The sequence below is a fragment of the Anolis carolinensis genome, chromosome 2 (assembly GCF_035594765.1).
Source record: "Anolis carolinensis isolate JA03-04 chromosome 2, rAnoCar3.1.pri, whole genome shotgun sequence".
NCBI classification, from domain to species: Eukaryota; Metazoa; Chordata; class Lepidosauria; order Squamata; family Dactyloidae; genus Anolis; species Anolis carolinensis.
The window spans coordinates 136,523,558-136,544,860 of NC_085842.1; the positions used below are offsets into that span (position 1 = coordinate 136,523,558).

A 21,303-nucleotide genomic window follows, 5' to 3' on the forward strand; every position below is an offset into this window, starting at 1 on the left:
TCCTAAAATGATGGGGTAAGGGGATGCAGATGTGACAACAAGGCACAAAATACAGCAGAGCTTTCCAAAACTGTGTGTCATGACATACTAGTGTGTTGGCTGCAGTGTGTAGGAGTGTCATGCAAACATAATGAGAAACCTCTGTGTCTGTGAAATAAATAATAAATCATATATTTTAAAAAATATAAATGAAAGATTTTCATGAGATATGTTGTGTCTCCATACATTTTGTTATAATAATTTAGGTATGTATCCGTATCTCTTATAATGGTTTGTTTTAACTTTCGATTTTCTAGGAAAACTGAGTTACTGTGTCACAAAATGATGCATGTCTAAAAAGTGTATCACCAAAATGAAATATTTGGAAAGCTCTGAAATATAGCAATACCCAAACAACTATCCATATTTCATCACATAATAGTTGCCATCGCACAATAATCACACCTTCTTTGGGGAAGGCAAAATTGCTCTTCTCTGTGTATTAGTTGCACCCTGAGTTCACTTGTCTGGGTGAGAGAATTAAGGGCCCAACTGCCCTTGGTGCAGCACCAAGGAAAGAGGGCAAATGGGCAGGAGAGTAAGTTCACCTGCCCGCCTATCCCCTCTGTACTATACATTGAGGGTGCAGCTGCACTCTTAAAGGCACTACTATACAGTAAAAAGGGTCTCAAAGGGAGCTTTATCACTATAAAATAGTCGCCATTGCATAATAGTCTCACCTCCCTTTTTTTTTACAAAGAAGGGGAAAACCTCAGACTATTATGTGATGAAATACAGTATATCAAGAGAGCATGAACTTTAGACCAATCTGGAAGAGGCCAGTGTTGGGTTTCCTCCCTGGACTGCCCAGGTCTTTGTTTCATCAAGTTTCTAGGAGCTAGGCTAGACAGGGCCAAGCCCAGGGATTCCTTTTCCCATATTCCTGTGCGTGTTTCTTAAAGGGCTTGGCTTTATCTTTATTACTAGCCACTGCTTCCTCCCCTTTTTGATGACATAGCAATGGAATTCTGTGAGGGAACTTCCTTCTAAGTTTAAATTGTCTGGTCTCCATTGTTACGTCCTTCTGCTTTCTTTTCCCTGTGAGGACGCATTTTGCCTCTCCTTAGGCAAAATGTAGCTGCATTGACTTTTTTTTTGTTACCTTCCATCTCTTTTAGAAGATGAAATTTAATAAGTTAGTCAGTTCCAAGACTTTTGTATCAATAACATTTTTTTTACTTTAATAAATCTCTTGAACCTAAAGATTGTCTCTGTAATCCTTAGCCATTCTAAAGATTAAAAGGTTATTCCTGTTCACAACATGTTAAGTTTCTGCTGCTTATGGAGTTTACTCCTGGTACTCTTCTATATTTTGGTGGAATTATACTAACTGAGGGTTATTTTGGAGCTTAACAGTTCAGATTCCCTAACCGCTAGAATGAAGGATAGTGGAAAATATGTTTTAAATGACTGATCTCCAAAAACAAAAAGCAATCATTTTCAAGCCCTGCTTGTACACCCGCAAGTCCTACCTGCATCGGTGAGAAAATCTTGCAGCCTGCGGAGATCTGCATGGCCACACTTGTACTGATCCAACATGTTGATCTGGTCCCTCAGAGCATAATATAGTTCTGTCAGTTGTGCAAGGGCACGCAAGGCATCCACTGTCTCAGCATAGCGGGCTGGGGCCAAAGAGGACCCCGAGGAGGGAGACTCAGCGTACTGCACAGGGGTTAGGGAAGGCAATAACGGAGATGTTGGGGGAGTAACACCAAGAGTGGGTCCTGGAGGCACAGCAAGCTGACCTCCTGCAGGTGATATTCCAGCTTCACCAGGCTGATATCCAGGAGGATAAAAAACAGGAGGGACGAGTGCCCCAGGAACTCCAGCATCAGCCACAGGATAAGCGGCTTGGGTTCCAGGAGCACCTTGCACAGTCGAAGGACTTCCAGGATAGGCGGGCCCTACTCCAGGTTCTCCAGGCTGAACCCCAGGACCTCCAGGATAGGCAGCGTCTGCTCCCAGGGGCCCTGGATAGGCTGCATGGGCCCCAGGTGCCCCAGGATAAGCTGCTTGGGCTCCAGGTGCCCCAGGATAAGCTGCTTGGGCTCCAGGTGCCCCAGGGTAAGCTCCTTGAGCCCCAGGTGCCCCAGGATAAGCTGCTTGAGCTCCAGGAACTCCAGGCTGGGCACCAGGATAAGCTTCAGGTGCTCCAGGATATAGTGCTTGAGCTCCAGGTGCCCCAGGATAGGCTGCTTGTCCACCTGGAGCTCCAGGATAGGTTCCAGGTGGCCCGGGATAAACCACATAGCTTCCTGGAGCTCCCGGATAGGCTCCGGGTGCCCCAGGATAGGTTCCAGGAGCTCCTGGGTAGACTGGTTGGGCTCCAGGAGCCCCAGGCTGAGCCCCAGGAGCTCCAGGTTGAGCCCCAGGGGCACCAGGCTGGGCACCAGGGGCACCAGGCTGAGCCCCGAGAACTCCAGGCTGTGCCCCAGGATAAGGTGCTTGGGCTCCAGGTACTCCTGGATAGGCCCCAGGCTGAGCCCCAGGATAAGGTGCTTGGGCTCCAGGTACTCCTGGATAGGCCCCAGGCTGAGCCTCAGGATAAGGTGCTTGGGCTCCAGGTACTCCTGGATAGGCCCCAGGCTGAGCCCCAGGATAAGGTGCTTGGGCTCCAGGTACTCCTGGATAGGCCCCAGGCTGAGCCTCAGGATAAGGTGCTTGGGCTCCAGGTACTCCTGGATAGGCCCCAGGCTGAGCCCCAGGATAAGGTGCTTGGGCTCCAGGTACTCCTGGATAGGCCCCAGGCTGAGCCCCAGGATAAGGTGCTTGGGCTCCAGGTACTCCTGGATAGGCCCCAGGCTGAGCCTCAGGATAAGGTGCTTGGGCTCCAGGTACTCCTGGATAGGCCCCAGGCTGAGCCCCAGGACCTGCTAGCTGACCTCCAGTAAATGCTGCCTGTGCTCCTGGACCTACAGGCTGACCTCCAGGATAAACTGCGTGGGCCCCCGGTGCTCCCACGTAGCCTGGCTGAGCCCCAGGAACTGCTCCTGGTTGGCCCCCAGGATAAGCAGCTCCTGGTTGGGCCCCAGCAATGCCTGGCTGGGCTCCAGGATGGGCTCCAGGGGCACCTGCTCCTCTTGGGGCTCCTGGGGCTTGTGCGCCTGGTGTTCCTTCTCTTTTCTGGGCCCCAGGCTGCGATCCTGGAGATCCAGGGGCTCTGCCATCTGGAGGGGAGGTGGAGCCAGTTGGAGAATGCAAGACTGGACTTGTCTCCTAGAAATAAACAGAAGAGAAATGAGTTGAGTTACAGGAAATTAAGTAGGCTTAATTTGCAGGAAAAGGGGTGAGATACAAGGGGAATAAGAGGTAAACATTCCATACTAATATATAATCTTATGCCAGTTACACCTTGTCGCAGGCCTCTCATGTGGAATGCTGACTGCCTCATTCAGAGCAAACCACCTCTTGAATATTCCTTGGGTAAGAAAAACCAATGAAATTAATGAAGTTGCCCTAAATTGACAGGAAACTTGAAGGCATATGCACACATATCTCAGAATGTCTGGAGATTAATCCAAATGACTATGCAAATTGAAGCATCTCTTGATTTTTTCCTTTTTTTCTAAATTTCACAATAGATATTTTCTAATAAAAATGCAAACATTACAAAAATTATGTAGAAAATACAGACATCATTGACACAGTTTAGGGGATGTTCTTCAGGTTGCATTTTGCCTGGATGGTTGATTTAGAGTTCTTTTGTTTTACTCTAATTTTTGGTATTAGCAGTTTATGGACTGTGTCATAATCTACTCTCCTGGTCTTTTTTTTTTTTTTTTTGGAGACAGAATGCAGTTTTTCCATCTTCTGTGTCCAATTATGTACTCCATTTGATTTCTATATTGACCATCAGGCAATTTTCATATACAGGCAGTCCCCAAGTTACAAACATCCAAGTGAAATTTTCTAAACAGGGGCACAGAGAGCAAAACAAACACCACAGGGGTATTAACCATTCCCTATGCTAACCAAAGCTTGCATATATGTATATACATATACATATACACACACATATACACCTCTTGGACTGTTGCACTGAATCTTTCAATTTCCTCTTCTTCTGCTCTATAGGTGGGAGCATTAATCTGGATTATGGTTACATTGATGGGTTTTTCTTGAAGTTTTATTAGTACTATTCAGTTAGATTTTTCATTATTTCCCTTGATTGCTTTTGCTACATCTCTTCTTACTATTAATGCCACCACACTTAAGATTTTCATTTCCTGTATGTGTGTGAAGCTGTTGAATTATCGTACGCAAAATGCCCCATTCCTGTCTACTTTAGTTCACTCACCTGTCTTGCAACATGTCTGCTTCCCTGTCTTGTTTTACAATGTCTAGTCTCTTCTGATCTATGCTCTTCACATTCTATTTTCCTATAATGTGCGTTGTGCAGATTCAGACTTTCCTTCTGTCTCTGAGCACTTCATCAGCAAAATGTCCTTTTGCCTTGTGTTCAGTTGTATCATTAGCCACAGCACCAAATAGTCTTCTGTTGTGGCTTGGAAACTGCCTTTCAACTAGTTTTCGGGAACTATTTCTTACTTCATTTCAGATTGTCTCATCATAGAATTTTCACAAAAAGGGATCTTCAGAAGTAGATGTGCAGTATCTCTAGTGTTAGCTATGGTGCCCCTGCTGTTCTCTAAGAGATCCTCCTTCAGGGAAAACACTGTTCTTCTTCCCTCACTAAGCTTCTGTCTTTCTCTGAATGTCAATGTCACCCTCCATTACTGTTGATGCCCAGTAGCTGCTTGGTACATTGAGTCTGGCTCTTCAGCAAAAGCTTGCCTGATACAGGAAACCCTACTAGCACACTTTTACTATCAGCATAGCCTCTTCCCTCACAAGAGCACATAATCCCAATGCAGTGGCTCCAAAGCACCTTTGGAATGTGTTCCCCACAATGCTCACTTTACACCTTATCATCGTTTCAGTGCCAAGAGAGAGACCACCATGTTAATTAAGATCTTATACGGTTACACTTTTTTTTAAAAAAAATCTCCTCTGCTGATTTTTCCTCACATTTGCGCTCTTGGAAGAGAAGGCTGCATCTTTAAGATGCACCTTTTCAAGCTGCATTTACTGCTTTTATTGTACATTAATCACCACATTGTATTTTAACACTGTATTTTATTCTCAGTTTTGTAACCAGATGTGCAGCACATCAATAAAATAAAGAGGCTGATAAGTAGTCTCTAATGGTACTTAGAAGCCAAAAGAACCTTGACTATCAGTGTTGGTCCCATTTTTTAAACTCTGGAAACACTTAGATGATAGAATGCGCATCACAGTCCACTAGTTACATATTCATGATGATTTCCATACATCCCAGAGGAAAAGGGATGTATGTACTTCATTCCGATATTTATTTTTATTAATGTATATTTCACCTTTTTTCCAAGTACATTTGCTGAGGTTAGGCGGGGAAAAACCCTGACAAAGTGGAGAACCCATTAACTAAAAAAACCCTTTTTTAAACCTGAGAGAACACCTCTCTAGGTACTCCAGCATAATTCTGCAGTCAACTTTGGTAGAATTTGACCATTGCATCGCATTGTAGGACCTAGAGATACCTACAGAGAACAGTATAATCAAATCTGCAAAAGTCTAACCCACAAATGTGGAAGACTCCCTGTATTTCATCTTTTTTGACATCCACCCAACAGCCCTGTGAACTATGTCTGTCTGAGAGAAAGTGATGGGCCCAAGGTCAACAGTCAACTTCATGATTCTAATGGTTCTAATGCAGTGGTTCTCAACCTGTGGGTCCCCAGATGTTTTAGCCTTCAATTTCCAGAAAACCCAACAGATGGTAAACTGGCTGGGATTTCTGGGAGTTGTAGGTCAAAACACCTGGGACCCACAGGTTGAAAACCACTTATCTAATGTTTGTATGTACACACATGCGCATGTGCGTATACACACTTTTAGTGATGCAATTGGATACATTACTCTTTATTGTGAGCTACATGGGATAAACTCCATAGTGGAGAAGTAGTAACAAACAATGAAACAAAAATATTCTCACACATCGTTCCCTGCCATCCCCATGAGCTCCAAGACACCCCACTTACAGGAGTTGGGCTCCTCTTGCCTTTCACAAGGACATCCTCGAGAACCTCCCAGCGCACCATATTGCTCATTTCCTCTGGGGAAGGAAACATGCTTAGCCTCTTCTCTATGTCTTTCTAGAGAGAAACAAAAACATGAATATCAGTTTCTTCCCCATGTTTGGCACCACTGAGAATCGCTCTCAACTTTATTAATTGCTTAGTAGGGAATCTCAATACTGAAGTAGGCAAGAAATATCCTAATCAATATTTGGAGAACTCGTCAAATGAGAAGACAGCTATATTATTTGAGGCAAGCAGTGGGGAACTTTTATTTCAACAGCTGTTTTGTCACACAACTTCTATCAATCCCACCCAGAATGGTCAATGGTAAGTACTGAAAAATAAACCCAAATCTCTGGAAGGCTCAAAACTTCATATTGTCCAAGTGTTTGAAGGGTTTGTTGGATGAACAGAACAAACTTGTTCAATACCATCTACCGCATATCTACCAGTAATATTGAGGTGAGTGTGTGCTGTTTCAACAAACCACTGCACAGCAGCTTCGTATGCTATCAAACTGGCGAAAAGCTGGGAGAATTCAAAAGAAATGAAAATGAATGGCAGGATTCCTCTACAACAGCTGCATGTCCCATATGATTCCTGTCCTGTACGTGTACTCAGGCAGGTTGTTCCCTTGCTAAGGAGAGCCTGCATTTTTTAAAAAAATTAGTGTCAGGAGCAACCAGAGTTGCTTCTGGAGTGAGAGAATTGGCCGTCTGCAAGGACGTTGCCCAGGGGACGGCCAAATGTTTTGATGTTTTACCATCCTTGTGGAAGGCTTTTCTCATGTCCCCGCATGGAGCTGGAGCTGATAGAGGGAGCTCTCCCCAGGTGGGATTCGAACCTGGCAGCCTTCAGGTCAGTAACCCAACCTTCAAGTCACAAGACTTTTATCCCCTAGGCCACCGGAGGCTCCATTAAAAATTTAACAGTACTTTTCCAAATAATGAGGTGCTATATATTTCCTTCTCAATGGTGGCAAAACGAATTCCCAAATTTTTTTAATTTTTTTAAAGAGTATTATTATAGTGTACTGTACAAAAAAGAGGAAGGGAGGAAGAATAAAAAAAGGAAAAGAAATGTGGCAGCACCTTTAAGATTTATTGGTTTGGATTATTGCATGAGATTTTGTGGATGCAAAAACTCTTTTTTGGATGCAATTGCTGTGTGCCTTAAATTCATTTCCAATCTATGGTTACCCTAAGGCGACCCTATCATAGAGTTTTCTTGTCACATTTTGTTCTGAAGTCGTTTAGCAAATGGTATAAACCTTATTTATACATCTTAGGGAGTTGGATAGAATGTAACAGGATAGCTTATTGGCCTTTCAATTAAGATCAAGTGTGGGATCCAGAAAGATTCAAAATATCCCTACATCCAGAACAGTGTTAAAAATCTGGTGTTTCCAGATTGATCCGTTGCTGTTCAGTGGGACACATCAGGACGCTGTGTGCAGGTGCTTCTAGCTTTGTAGTTTGGTTAAGAGGCTCCGGAGAAGCTCATTGGTTAAGGATCCAAAAGGTCCTGCCAATCCCAGGATTGTATAGGATGTTGGGAAGGTAGCTACAGTGGAACCATAATGCTATAGTCATGATGTGAAGGGGTCCATATCTCAGGTTATTTGGAGTGGTGGAAGATGCTTATTTTGAAGTTAAAATAGAAAAGGAGCACACACTCCATCTACCTTACATCATTAAAGATATATGGGCATGGCAGTGATAACGTAGTTATTTTTCTGCAGCTGAAGTAATATAATAGTAACAAAGGATCTTTCAATATAGGCAGCAAATAACATAACATGGGACATTCTAAAAGATAACCCATCCAAGCCATGATTGGGACTGAAGACAGTTCTGATGCAAGTTGACTGAAAGTCTGATGGTGTCCTCATAACTTCCACTGCAAAAAGAACTATGCAACTAATAAAATGGGAACAGGATGCAATTTTCAATTTGTTAGTTCGTCTGTTTGTCTGAAGGAGCAGTGAGGAAACATACCACATCTTGATCCAAACTGTGCTGGTCGCTTAAACAAGTTTTAAGCCGATCATCCATGTCACGGGTGTCTATCTGTGAAATGAAGGACATGTTCATTTATGTCTTTTTCTTCTACATTTATGCACTACTTTCCCACTAGTTAACTTTTCCACTAGTTATACATTGCTCTTCTTGTCCATTTTATTGCTCAGCTATAACAGTGTGAGCCAGGTCAGGCTGATACGCTCAATGTTATTAGCAGTGTTTCATGCAACTGTGAGAACATGAACTGGGAAATCTCTAGTTGCAGTCCAAAATGAAACAAACAAACCCGCAACCACTCCCTAAACACCTTCAGAGATGCCCAGCTCACAGCTGAATGCTTTTCCTCAGTATAAACCCTATGGACAAAAAGGAGTAAACATCTCATTTCCTAGAGAGCAGAGAAACAGAGAGAACCAACATTAAGTCCTGAACTTTTCTCAAGGGACAGTCTCTGAGTGCAAATGTGAGCACTCACCATTATGGAAAAATTCACAGCATTCTCCACAAAGCTCCAGCACTTGGTGGGTCTTATGCTAAAGTGCATTTTTGTAATCCCAAGACCCAAAATGGTCTTATTCCTATACTGTCAGCAATACTGCAAAGCCAAGGGAGAACTTTGAACTTTGAAAGAAGCGCCCCCTCCCCTGTTCTGCAGAGAAATCCAAAAAGCCAGAGCAGGCACACAACCTCTTTACATGTAGATGTGCCTCAAAATAGAAGGTGGCAGGAAATTTGAAAAACAACAAAGGCAAGTAGTTTTATGCTCTTCTTCCATTGCCTTCTTTCTGTTACCCTGAGCCCAGCATCATATTGATGACTGACTCACCACAGTCCAGCATGGCATAACAGTACCACTTCTTTACATTTTATTCATATTACATCAAATCACTGGGTTTATGGGGCCTTCACTTTTCTGAGAACTTTAGAATTTATGCCTGCCATATAGTACCATGGCTCCCACAATCCCTTACCATGATGGTTGTATGGGGAAAAAACATCCAAGAAGACTAAAGATTCTCCATTATCCTAAATCTTATAGTAACATCAGTGACAGAGGCGATCTCAGGGTGCTTCCACATGGTCCAAAAATCTTGCTGGGGAGAGTGGCTACATGCCTCCCCCGCCACCCCTGGGTCTCTTGACATGTCATTTCATCGCACCAGGAGGGCGAGAAGAGGAATGCAATGGTGGCTAGGTAAGTTTAACTTTATTTTTAGGGGTCATTTTGGTGCTTGTGGGGAGGGGGTGGGCACTATCCTGGACCTTTGGGCTCCAGGAGTCCAAAAGGTTCGGGATGGCAACTGGTATACATATTCCTCAACACCTCTGAGGATGCCTGCCATAGATGTGGGCAAAACGTCAGGAGAGGATACTTCTGAAACATGGTCATACTGCCCGGAAAACACACAACAACCCTTTGAAAGCACTGCTCCTTAAACTGAGGATCTCTCTTTAGCTTGTGGTCATGAAAAATTCGGCAACAGTTAAATGTTTCAAAACACCACATTTACATGAATCTGTTAGCAACAATGTGCAGTGTTCACAGAGAACTCTACAGAAAATGTTTCAGCTGTATATCATAAAACGGAAATCCAACCTGCAAATGCTGATTTATTACCAGTAAATGTTTGATTTCTACGCCTGTTTTATATGCCTATATATCTCAGGTTGCATAAACATTTCTCAGGAGGAAACGGATTGCGAGTGGAAAACATTTAAGAAATCCTGATCTAAAGTACCTTTCTTGAGCATATTTCTATCTAAAGAACAATCACTTTTCCAGCTTTTACATCAGAACAAGATGCATTCTAAAAAATGAATGCAGCAGACTAGTAAAAACTATCCAATAACACAACCACACAACAATTAATGCTAAGGGCATAGGGCATTGCATATAATAAAGGATAAGATCAAACAAAAACCAAAACATCCTTCTTGTTTTATTTGGAAGCTCTGCCAACTGCCAGGGGCTAGCCAGAACCAACAAAAAGCAGTTCAATAAAAAGATCTGGGACTGTAAGAGCATTTTACCATGGCTAAATGATCCTTGATTTTCTGTACATCATCCTCTAAGTGGGCTGTAGTTGCTTTCATGTTGCCGGTCTCATCCAACAGATCTTGTAACAAAGTCATGGCCTATGAAAGAGAAACACAGCATGCTAAAAGTATCAGGTTTATAGACTCTTCTAAAAACTGACTTAAAGAAGAGCTCCAGTTTACACAACAGCTAAGTAATAGAAAATGAGTAATCACATAATCGGATCTCTTACTATCACCCCCACCCCACCCACCTGCATTAACTTCAAAGCAGTGGCCCAGGAGAAAATTGTAATAGTACAAGGGAGAAAGCTATTTCTTAGGCTCCTGCAACACTGCCATATAAAATCCAGATTATCTGATCTGAACTGGATTAAATGACAGTGTAGACTCATATAATCCAGTTCAAAGCAGATAATGTGGATTATCTGCTTTGATAATTTGGATTATTTGGCAGTTTAGAAGGGGCCTTAGTATTAAAATAGAATATTTCCCCTAAATCGTTCTTCAATGATTTAAAGACTTTAACCACTATCGGTTTTTCTTCAGTCATAACGTGTTTGTCAGCAGAAATATGTCATAGTGAAAGAGAAACTAGCATTCCTGTACCAAGACCTGTACCATGGTGGAGACCCACTTTCAATACTTGGCCCTTGCTGTTGCTGCGCATTCATACACCTTCTCCAAGCAAAGAGGAATGAAACCGCTAATCATCGCCAGTTGCTGTGTGGATAGGTCCAGAGGGAGAAGCAAGTAAATATGCATGCACAAATGCAAAGTTGAGAAGGAGTGAGGCACACACAGAGAGATTCAGACCACTGATGACAAGGCAAACAACCCTGAGAGGTAGGCTGCCCTGATTAATAATTGCTGCTTCAACTCACTTTGGGGAAAAAACCTAGTGCAGCACTCCATTTCGCAGCATATATGTACAGTAATCTTCAATGGGATTGTGTGGCTCATCAAATACAGGCCAGTCAACTACTAAGCCTGCCAACTACAGTATTCAGCTAGTCAATCAGGACATAAAGATAATTTTTAAGGAATATGTCAAAGACTATGATAATGGATAAGATGCTGAAAGCTGGATTCTAGATCTTCAGTTGATCTCAAAATAAACTGCCCTTAAAACATGGTTATGGGATGGTTCCTAATAACATTCCATGAAAGCAGTAATTATCTTGTCCACAATGAGGTACACTGATGCCAACAGAGTATTAAAAAAGAAAGATGAGCCCCCTGGCTAGCCTGATAATCATTAAGTCACTAAATGAAATAATGAAGTCTCTGTATTGTCGAAGACCCAAGTCTCTGTCTAGTCCAGGGGTCCCCAAACATTTTAAACAGGGGGCCAGTTCACGATCCTTCGGACCGTTGGAGGGCCGGACTATAGTTGGCCACCGAGCAATAACAACAACAACAACAACAACAACAACAACAAAGAGAGTTGAAAGAGACCCTTTGGGCCATTGAGTCCATTCCCCTTCTGTCTTTGTGCATCGAAAGCACAAGCAAAGCACCCCTGACAGATGGCCTCCCAGCCTCAATGTTAATAATAATAATAATAATAATAATAATAATAATAATAATAAAAGAGAGTTGGAAGAGACCCCTTGGGCCATTGAGTCCATTCCCCTTCTGTCTTTGTGCACCGAAAGCACAAGCAAAGCACCCCTGACAGATGGCCACCCAGCCTCAATGTTAATAATAATAATAATAATAATAATAATAATAATAATAATAATAATAATAAAGAGGGTTGGAAGAGACCCCATTGAGTCCAACCCCCTTCTGCCTTTGTGCACCAAAAGTACAAACTGAGCACCCCTGACAGATGGCCACCCAGCCTCAATGTTAATAATAATAATAATAATAATAATAATAATAATAATAATAATAAAGAGGGTTGGAAGAGATCCCTTGGGCCATTGAGTCCAACCCCCTTCTGCCTTTGTGCACCAAAAGCACAAGCAAAGCACCCCTGACAGATGGCCACCCAGCCTCAATGTTAATAATAATAATAATAATAATAATAATAATAATAATAATAATAATAATAATAAAGAGGGTTGGAAGAGACCCCATTGAGTCCAACCCCCTTCTGCCTTTGTGCACCAAAAGTACAAACTGAGCACCCCTGACAGATGGCCACCCAGCCTCAATGTTAATAATAATAATAATAATAATAATAATAATAATAATAATAATAAAGAGGGTTGGAAGATATCCCTTGGGCCATTGCGTCCAACCCCCTTCTGCCTTTGTGCACCAAAAGCACAAGCAAAGCACCCATGACAGATGGCCACCCAGCCTCAATGTTAATAATAATAATAATAATAATAATAATAATAATAATAATAATAAGGGTTGTAAGAGAAGAAGAGACCCCTTGGGTCATTTAGCCCAACCCCCTTCTGCCCTTGTGCCATGGGGGCCGGATAGATGGCTTCGATGGGCCGCATCCGGCCCCCGGGCCTTAGTTTGGGGACCCCTGGTCTAGTCCTTATGGAAAAGGTTTGCCAAGTAGGAGACTAAATAGTTTAAATATACCTAAATGGTTAAATAATTATTTTCCACCTTCCACTTCAGCCCACCTGCAGCCAGGAAGTTAGTTAAAAATCAGAACAGCAAGTATTCTCACTAAAAAGGCAAGTATGGACTTGTCCTCTCAAACCTTTGCTAGCATAAACATTCTGCATTTATTAACCTAGAGGCCATTTCATCCAAATTCTGAGTCATCATCACCAGCCATTTAGTTTGGATTGATAATACATTTCAGAATATACAACTTATAGTAAACAACTCTTTGTGTAGATAATTTGAAGGTTAGATGACTGGTTTTAGTAGATTTTGGGGAAATCTAAGGGCCCTTCCTCACACCCATATAACTCAGAATATCAAGACAGAAAATCCCACAATATCTGTTTTGAGAACTGGGTTGAGTCAACACTGTCATATATACCAGTTTAAAGCAGAAAATGTGGGATTTTATTCAGCTGTGTGGAAGCGGCCTAGGTGACCATTTGGTAAAGCTCCCTGTTGAAGTTTGTTAGTTCTTGTAGGTCAACAGAGCTCCTAGCTCTGTACTACCCAATTTTCTACTCTGACAGTATCCAGGTCCTTGCTCTTGGAGTTCTTCCTAGTTTGTCCATGAACCACTGGCTGATCTATCCCTCACAACCCTGCTGTTGGACTATTTTCTTTAATCAGAAACCTCTTGGTTTCTTCTCAAGACTTGACACTTCTGGGTTACCATAATATCTGAGTAAGAATGGAAATCTAAAGCTTGGCTAGTTTTGGATTCTGTGCCCTGCTTCCTCATACTCCTGCTGTGGGAACAAGGCATGACAAACTCTTCTGTGATGGGTCAACATCTTCCACAGTGCCTGAGAGAAGCTGGAAAGCTTAAGAAGCCCCCCCTTCCCCAAAACCCCCAGGATGTTTGGAGAACCTGTAGAAGGGCTGGTGCTATCTCTGACAGCTTCAGGCAGCTGCCTCTCAAACCCCTAACAGTGGGGTGGACTGTATGATGGGACTTCTGCCCTACCCACAGGGTACACAGTGCTGTGGCCTTCAAACAAGCAACAATATACCATCTTCCAACATTAGAGAGAAATATGACTCCATCTGTTCTGTTCAGAGGTGCCTCATTCAGAGGCAAGTATATCAGGAACAGGAGTGGGAAGTTTCTGCAGGATGTAATTGGACTGCAACTTCCATCAATCCTGGCCAGCATAGCCAATGGTAAGGAATGCTGGGAGTTATGGTGCAACAATGGGGAAGCACTGATCTAGAACTTCTGAATAAATATGAGTCTTACATTGCAAGGTACTACAACTGTTCCAGCCATGGCCCATTACAAAGCTTATCACTGCTGGGAGGCATTTTCTGCATTCCTCACGGTTCACAAGTAGAGCTGTCTTTAGTTCAGCAGCTCTACAAGAGGGAAATATGACCTAGATGGCACATGATGTTGCTGGAACCGATTAATTTTCCCACTTGAGTCAACTGTAATGTGCCTTTATCTTTGATAGATCCAATTCCTGCCAGCTATTGCTTAGGAAATCCTGTGTATTTCTCAAAACAATCCCTTCTTCTTCTTCTCACTCTCTCTCAATCGTATAGTTGTTTCCGACTCTTCGTGACCTCATGGACCAGTCCACGCCAGAGCTCCCTGTCGGCCGTCACCGCCCCCAGCTCCTTTAAGGTCAACCCAGTCACTTCAAGGATACCGTCCATCCATCTCGCCCTTGGTCAGCCTCTCTTCCTTTTTCCTTCCATTTTCCCCAGCATCATGATCTTTTCCAGGCTTTCCTGTCTTCTCATGCTGTGGCCAAAATACTTCATCTTTGCCTCTAATATCCTTCCCTACAGTGAGCAGCCGGGCATTATTTCCTGGAGGATGGAGTGGTTGGATCTTCTTGCAGTCCAAGACACTCTCAGGATTTTCCTCCAGCACCAGAGTTCAAAAGCGTCTATCTTCCTTCGCTCAGCCTTCCTTATGGTCCAGCTCTCACATCCATAGGTTATTATGGGGAATACCATTGCTTTGACTATGCGGATCTTCGTTGCCAGTGTGATGTCTCTGCTCTTCACTATTTTGTCAAGGTTGGCCATTGCTCTCCTCCCAAGAAGTAAACGTCTTCTGATTTCCTGGCTGCAGTCTGCATCTGCAGTGATCTTTGTGCCTAGAAATATAAAGTCTGTCACTGCCTCCACGCTTTCTCCCTCTATTTGCCAGTTATCAATAGGTGTAGTTGCCATGATCTTGTTTTCTTGATGTTTAACTGCAGCCCGGCTTTTGCACTTTCTTCTTTCACTTTGGTGATAAGGCTCCTCAGCTCTTCCTCACTTTTGGCCATCAGAGTATCATCTGCATACCTAAGGTTGTTAATGTTTCTTCCAGCAATTTTAACTCCAGCTTTGGAATCGTCAAGCCCCGCATGTTGCATGATGTGTTCTGCGTACAAGTTGAATAGGTAGGGCGATAGTATACAGCCCTGCCGTACTCTTTTCCCAATCTTGAACCAGTCTGTTGTTCCGTGGTCTGTTCTTACTGTGGCTACTTGGTTTTTATACAGATTTCTCAGGAGACAGACAAGGTGACTTGGTATCCCCATACCACCAAGAACATGCCACAGTTTATTATTATCCACACAGTCGAAGGCTTTAGAATAGTCAATAAAGCAGAAGTAGATGTTTTTCTGGAACTCCCTGGCTTCCTCCATTATCCAGAGGATATTGGCAATTTGGTCTCTCATTCCTCTGCCTTTTCTGAACCCAGCTTGGACATCTGGCAACTCTCGCTCCATGTATTGCTGGAGTAGCAAGTACATGAAATCAAGAGTGGGGAGGGATCTATATGAATAAAAGTGAATGAATACATTTGAATACATGTGATTTTTCAAACTCAGTTCATACTCTTGAAAACTCCCATCAAATCAAATTAGGAGGGCAATACAAATTAATTCTATTTCTGATAACTGGAGGGAAACGAAGTAATTAATCAAATTTTTATCACAATGTTGTTATCAAAAACATTGTGATTAATTAAGAGGCTTGGGTGCTGCATTAAGACTTTGCAAGACCAGGGTTCAAATTCCTGCTCAGTCACGGAAACTCACTGTATGATCTCTGAGTCTCCTATGAAGGCAATAAACTCATTTAAGTCACATTGTGTTGGACTGGAAAACTGGACTTAAGCAGGGTAAAAAATGAAGTGGGCTAGTTCCATGAGGTCCAAATAATGTTAAATTATTACCAAAAAGGTAGCTACATTAATCTATCATAGGAAAAACTACAACTTTTATGGACCAGAACACAAGTTATGAGATACTTGAAATATTATTCTAACCAACAGAATAAAAGGACACGTTTCTATTAATTTTATATGGTTGAGGACTTGTAAACATCAATAGTTTGGGGCAGCCACTGTTAATTGAGCCCCCTTCTGCCATATAATCCAGATTATCAAATCAGATAATTCATATTATCAGATAATCCACACTGCCATATAATCCAGTTCAAAGCAGGTAATCTGGATTTTATATAGCAGAAGGGACAGAGTTTTCACTGCCTACTTTTGGTATTTCATTTGTCATAACCTCACTACAGTGTTCCCTCACTTACCACTGGGGTTAGGTTCCAGGACCACCCACAATAAGTGAAAATCCACAAAGTAGGGACATTATATTTATTTTAATATTTATACATTATTTTAGTAGTTATACACTATTTTAAGTCTTTATCAACCAATCGTATGTTGATATATAACCTCCTTCTCCTCTTGTTGCCGCTTGGGCTCCTTTTCTCCCCCTTTGGCTTCACCTTCCTTCCTTCCTTAGGTTATAAATTGTAATTTTTTATGATTTATAATAGTTTTTTTAGAGTTTATTGAAAAACCGTGAAACAGCGAATCTGCTAAAAGTGAACTGCGAAGTAATGAGGGAACACTGTATTTACTCCTCCCTCCCCATATAAAATGGGTAGCCCATGTAACTGCACCTTAGCGCAACATATAATGCATCTGTAGGCCACGGAAGCTTATACCACCATATGTGTATTTTCATGTTAATTTCTCTAAAGCATTTCTAAATAAGCCTATGGGGGAAACAGTTTGTTTATGATTCTGCACATGACTCCTTGAGGCATTTTATCCCTAGGGCAAACAGTGAGGGAGACGTCAGGTGTTCCAAAGATTCATGCAAAAGTTCTAGAAACACAGTATTTCAAGTTCTAATCTAGAGCCCTATTAAGACATAGGTTCAGAAAAAACCTTGATTTTACAAATCTGTAAAGTTAGATAATTTACAAAATAAACATTTTGAGTTCAAATAAGAAAAAGGCATATAGGAGGAAGACTGCCTGAGCTGGTAGATAAGTGAGGAAAGAGCATTTAGGAAGGCTGGAGGGAAAGAGTAGCAGAGTCAGTGGGCAGTCTAGGGCCCCTTCTACACTTCTAATCTGGATATAAAACCCAGATTATCTGCTTTGATAATCTAGATTATATGGCAGTGTGGAAGGGGCCTACATTTTCTAAGACAGGCAAAGATTAATGCTTGAGATAGTAGATTCATAAAACACAGGGTTGACCTTGAAGTGTCTTTGGGGATATCACAGAAGAGCTGAAACACAGCAAGTTCTCCCCTGTCATTGGGCACCTCTTGAAATCTAGATGGAAGATGCGAAAAGATGGCGGTGATTTCAATATTTGTACTGAGCATTCCATCAGTTTCTAGTCAAATTGGTCAACGTTTTGGAAGCCAAGCCTTATGAGGAGTGGCTGAAGGAGCTGGGTATGTTCATGCTGAGGGGGAACATGTTAGCCAAGTTAAAATATCTGAGGGCCCTTCCACATAGCCATATAATTCAGAATATCAAGGCAGAAAATTCCACAATATCTGCTTTGAACTGGGTTATCTGAGTCCACACTGCCATATATTCCAGTTCAAAGCAGATAATGTGGGATTTTATTCCGCTGTGTGGAAGGGGCCTGAAAAGGATGTCACATTGAAAAGGGGGCAAGCTTGTTTCCTGCTGCTCTAGAGACTAAGGCATAATGGAACAATGGATTGAAATGGCAGGAAAGAAGATTCCACCTGAACATTAGGAAGAACCTGCTTTTGGCAAGAGTGGAATGCGCTGCTGCCTGGGAGTGTGGTGGAGTTTTTTCTCTGGAAGTTATCAAGCAGAGGCTGGATGGCCATTTGTCAGAGGTGCTGTGAGTGTGTGTTTCTGCAAGGCAGAATGAGGTTGGACTGGGTGGCCCTTGGGATCTCCTCATACTCTAAGAATTTATAGCCTGGTCATGACCATTTTTGTAATGATGGTCATTGTTTTTGGCTGAATATTGTCTGTTGGAGCCTCAATGCTGTTGCTCTTATGTTTAGTGGCGTTTTATGTGGATTGTTGTATTTTGTGATGTTCTTATTTTATTTTAGTGGTTGTATTGTTTTAATGGATTGTTTGCTTTTATGTCCGTTGGTCTTTCTGTCCCATATGTACGCTGCCCCCGAGTCCCTTCAGGGAGATGGTGGTGGGGTATAATAATGAAGTTGTTGTTGGTATTATTATTATTATCAGTTCTCCATAACAATGTGGGTGGCTACAAGAAATATTAAAAATTAACTAGGTATTTTTAATTACAAAAATGTGAGTCAAGCACTGAAAGAGTTAAATAAGTTAGCGTCACCCTGAGGACGGTGAGTAGGCTGAAGCCTATTAGAGTTAGTGGGCCAAAGCGTCATCCTGAGGAGTGAGAGAAGGCATCAGTGTAAAGTAGGCCTCTGTGTGAGAAGCTTCGGTGAGAGAAGCTCCAGTCACTGGAGTCCAGTGTAAAGGCTGCTGTATGTAAAGCTCATGTGTGAAACTCCAGTGTGAAGGCTGCTGTGTGAAGCTCCTGTGTAAGTTTGGTGTGAGAGGAGGCTCTGTGAGAGCGAAGCTAGAAACTGTTTATCTGCATGAGAAAGAAGCCCAGCATGGAAGCAAAGAAGGAAGTACAGTAGAGTCTCACTCATCCAAGCTAAACGGGCCGGCAGAAGCTTGGATAAGCGAATATCTTGGATAATAAGGAGGGATTAAAGAAAAGCCTATTAAACATCAAATTAGGTTATGATTTCATAAATTAAGCGCCAAAACATCATGTTATACAACAAATTTGACAGAAAAAGTAGTTCAATACCCAGTAATGTTATGTTGTAATTACTGTATTTAGGAATTTAGCACCAAAATATCATGATATTGTGATGCCCCATGGGCCTCGGAGTTGTGACTCCAGCGCCATCATGGATCATGATGATGAAAACATGGGTTTTTTGCCATCTCAGCAAGAGACGGAGCCATTCCAGATGCCTGTTGTGGATAATTCTTGCCAAGAATCCATTACAACAGACCTTGGACAGATTCTTCCCAGCGCTTCCCCCCCCCTTTGCGAGAAGGGAATTTTATCAGGCGAGCCATTTTCAAAGAGAACATATGAGGAAGAGCGAGAGATTAGCCGCCAGACAGGGCCTTAATTAGCTAAGTTCTCCTGGGAATTTGCAGGGAGGAACGCATCTGGATGAAGATGTGTTTTGCTTCTCTTTCCCTTGGGAAAGGAAGCTCTGGACACCTGCTCTGCAGGAAGATTAAAGTTCTTTAAAAGTTCCCCGCACTTTGAGACCGTTGCGGAGTCAACAGATCAGCCTAAGGATTAACTTCGGTTCCAGCCTTGTGTGGACTGCGTTTAAGTCTACAACCCTCAGTTCCTTTGTGCCTTGCCTTGCCGTGTACTGTTACCCATCTCGTCGTGTTTCCTAGCCTTGCATCTTGTGCCAAGTATCCAGCCTTGTCTCCAGCTCCCTGCCTTGGACTCACGTAAAATCTCAGAGAAAACTTTGGACGTTTATCCCCACTCTAACTGCTCGGAGTTAGAGTGTGTTTCGGTTTTGGAATTACAACTTTGAACTCTAATATAATATACTGGACAAAATATTTCTGGACTATATTTGACTTTTCCTGAAAGGTCTATTGCTGAACTATATTCTCTGCTTGTTTTCATTCTACTATAATATTTCCTTAATAAAAATATTAGATTGTTATTGGCCTCCGTGTGTTGGTTCTTAGTGCTCCGCTGCTAGGGCGTGACAGATATATTGAAAACATTGATTACTAAAATGGCTTGGATTATCCAGAAGCTTGGATAAGCGAGGCTTGGATAAGTGAGAATCTACTGTATAAAGAACTTTATTTGTTATGGAAACCTTGTTTTGTACATAGTGCAACCATATTATTTTGCTACAAAGAAAAGCCTCCTAAGGAAGAGATAACATTGGTCTTGTGTTTTTGTTCTTTTTATCACTTTTGGCTACTGGTGCTGTGTTACACTGCTGCTAAAACGTTACTCTGCTATACATTTATGGGGAGGATCTTTTGTTAATAAGTCCACTCACCTAAGAGTGGCTACATCTAGTCTGAGAGTCCTCCTACCTGGTTGATGCCGTCCTCGTTGGCTTCCACCTTCTTCTGCATCTGCATCATCTGCCACATGTCCGCCACGGCGGTGCCAGAGCCGCTCTTGGACTTCTCCAGCAGGTCTGTCCCGGAAGGCAGCTTCTCCAGGCCGGAGATGTGCTGCTGGACCCCTTTCAGCTGCTTGCCCATGCCTTTCATCTTATCCTGCACCCCCTGGACATGGTCTTGCACCCCCTGCACTTGGTCCTGGAACCCTTGGACCTGGTCCTGGAAGCCCTGGACCTGCGTCTGGACGCCCTGGAACTGGTCTCCGATGCCGCGGACCTGGTCTTCCACTCCCAGGAGGTTGGCCTCCACGAGGAAGAGCTTCTTCTCCAGGTCGGCCAGGCGGGAGTCCACATCTTCGGCCACACCCTCCGCGGCCTTGCGCTCCTTCTCTTTCCGCCAGGCCTCTTCGCTGTCCAAGCCCCCGAGGCCCTTCTCCAGGGCGGCCCTCAGGAGGTCTCCCTTGGACGGGGCCCCCCTCTCCCTCTCCACCTTCACCTCTTCCTGGAGGTCCTGGAGGTTGAGGTGCCGCAGGATGGCGTGGAGCAGGGAGTGCAGGGCGTTGAAGTTGACCACGCCGGCCTCGGGGGTCCCGATGGACAGGTCTGCCAACTCGTACAGGCTGACGGTGGGAGCCATGCCTCACCACTCTCTCTCTCTCTCTCTACACCATCTACTCTTTAAAAAAATAATACAAAAGTCTTTCCAGAAATATATAAATCTAGGAAATAACCCCCCAGGAAGAAAACGGGCACCTTTGTGGAGGTGCTTCTATAGCATATGTCAACACAAGGCTAAAAAGAAGTCGTGCAGTGAAAAGCTGTGCAATTCTCTCCACCCGTTAGGAGCCAATAAAGTCCTCCCTCAACACAGAAAACGTTCCCCTCGTGCAACTCTTGCATTTCTCTCCCCATTAGCGAATGCTCTCCCACCCGCCATCATTAAAGGAGGCTCCTCTTTATCTGAGTGGGCCCCAGCGCTGCCCCTCCTTCTTTCCCCCGCGACGTCTCTCAAGCATCTGCGCCGCCCAGGGACAGAGACAGAAGGGAGGTTCTCCGCCGCCTTCCCAAAGGAGCCCTCGCCTCCGACGT

The 21,303-nt window shown here is 43.2% G+C and overlaps 1 protein-coding gene across 4 annotated transcripts in view; it reads right to left on the reverse strand.

The window, feature by feature from the left end:
- qrich2 (glutamine rich 2) overlaps window positions 1–21,290 on the reverse strand; it is a 59,474-nt gene extending 38,184 nt beyond the window's left edge. For 2 of the 4 annotated variants that reach the window (XM_008104377.3, XM_008104376.3), the window contains exons 1-5: window positions 20,183–21,290; window positions 10,211–10,315; window positions 8,156–8,227; window positions 6,120–6,233; window positions 1,512–3,255 (exon numbers count right to left, since the gene is read on the reverse strand). In XM_008104377.3, the coding sequence (XP_008102584.2) occupies window positions 1,512–3,255; window positions 6,120–6,233; window positions 8,156–8,227; window positions 10,211–10,315; window positions 20,183–20,851 (2,704 nt within the window). In that variant the 5' untranslated portion in view covers window positions 20,852–21,290. Of the gene's footprint in view, window positions 1–1,511; window positions 3,256–6,119; window positions 6,234–8,155; window positions 8,228–10,210; window positions 10,316–13,809; window positions 13,829–20,182 lie in introns of those variants that run through there. The other 2 variants (XM_008104379.3, XM_062970634.1) reach the window with 2 other exon arrangements.
- Window positions 21,291–21,303: the final 13 nt, after the last annotated feature.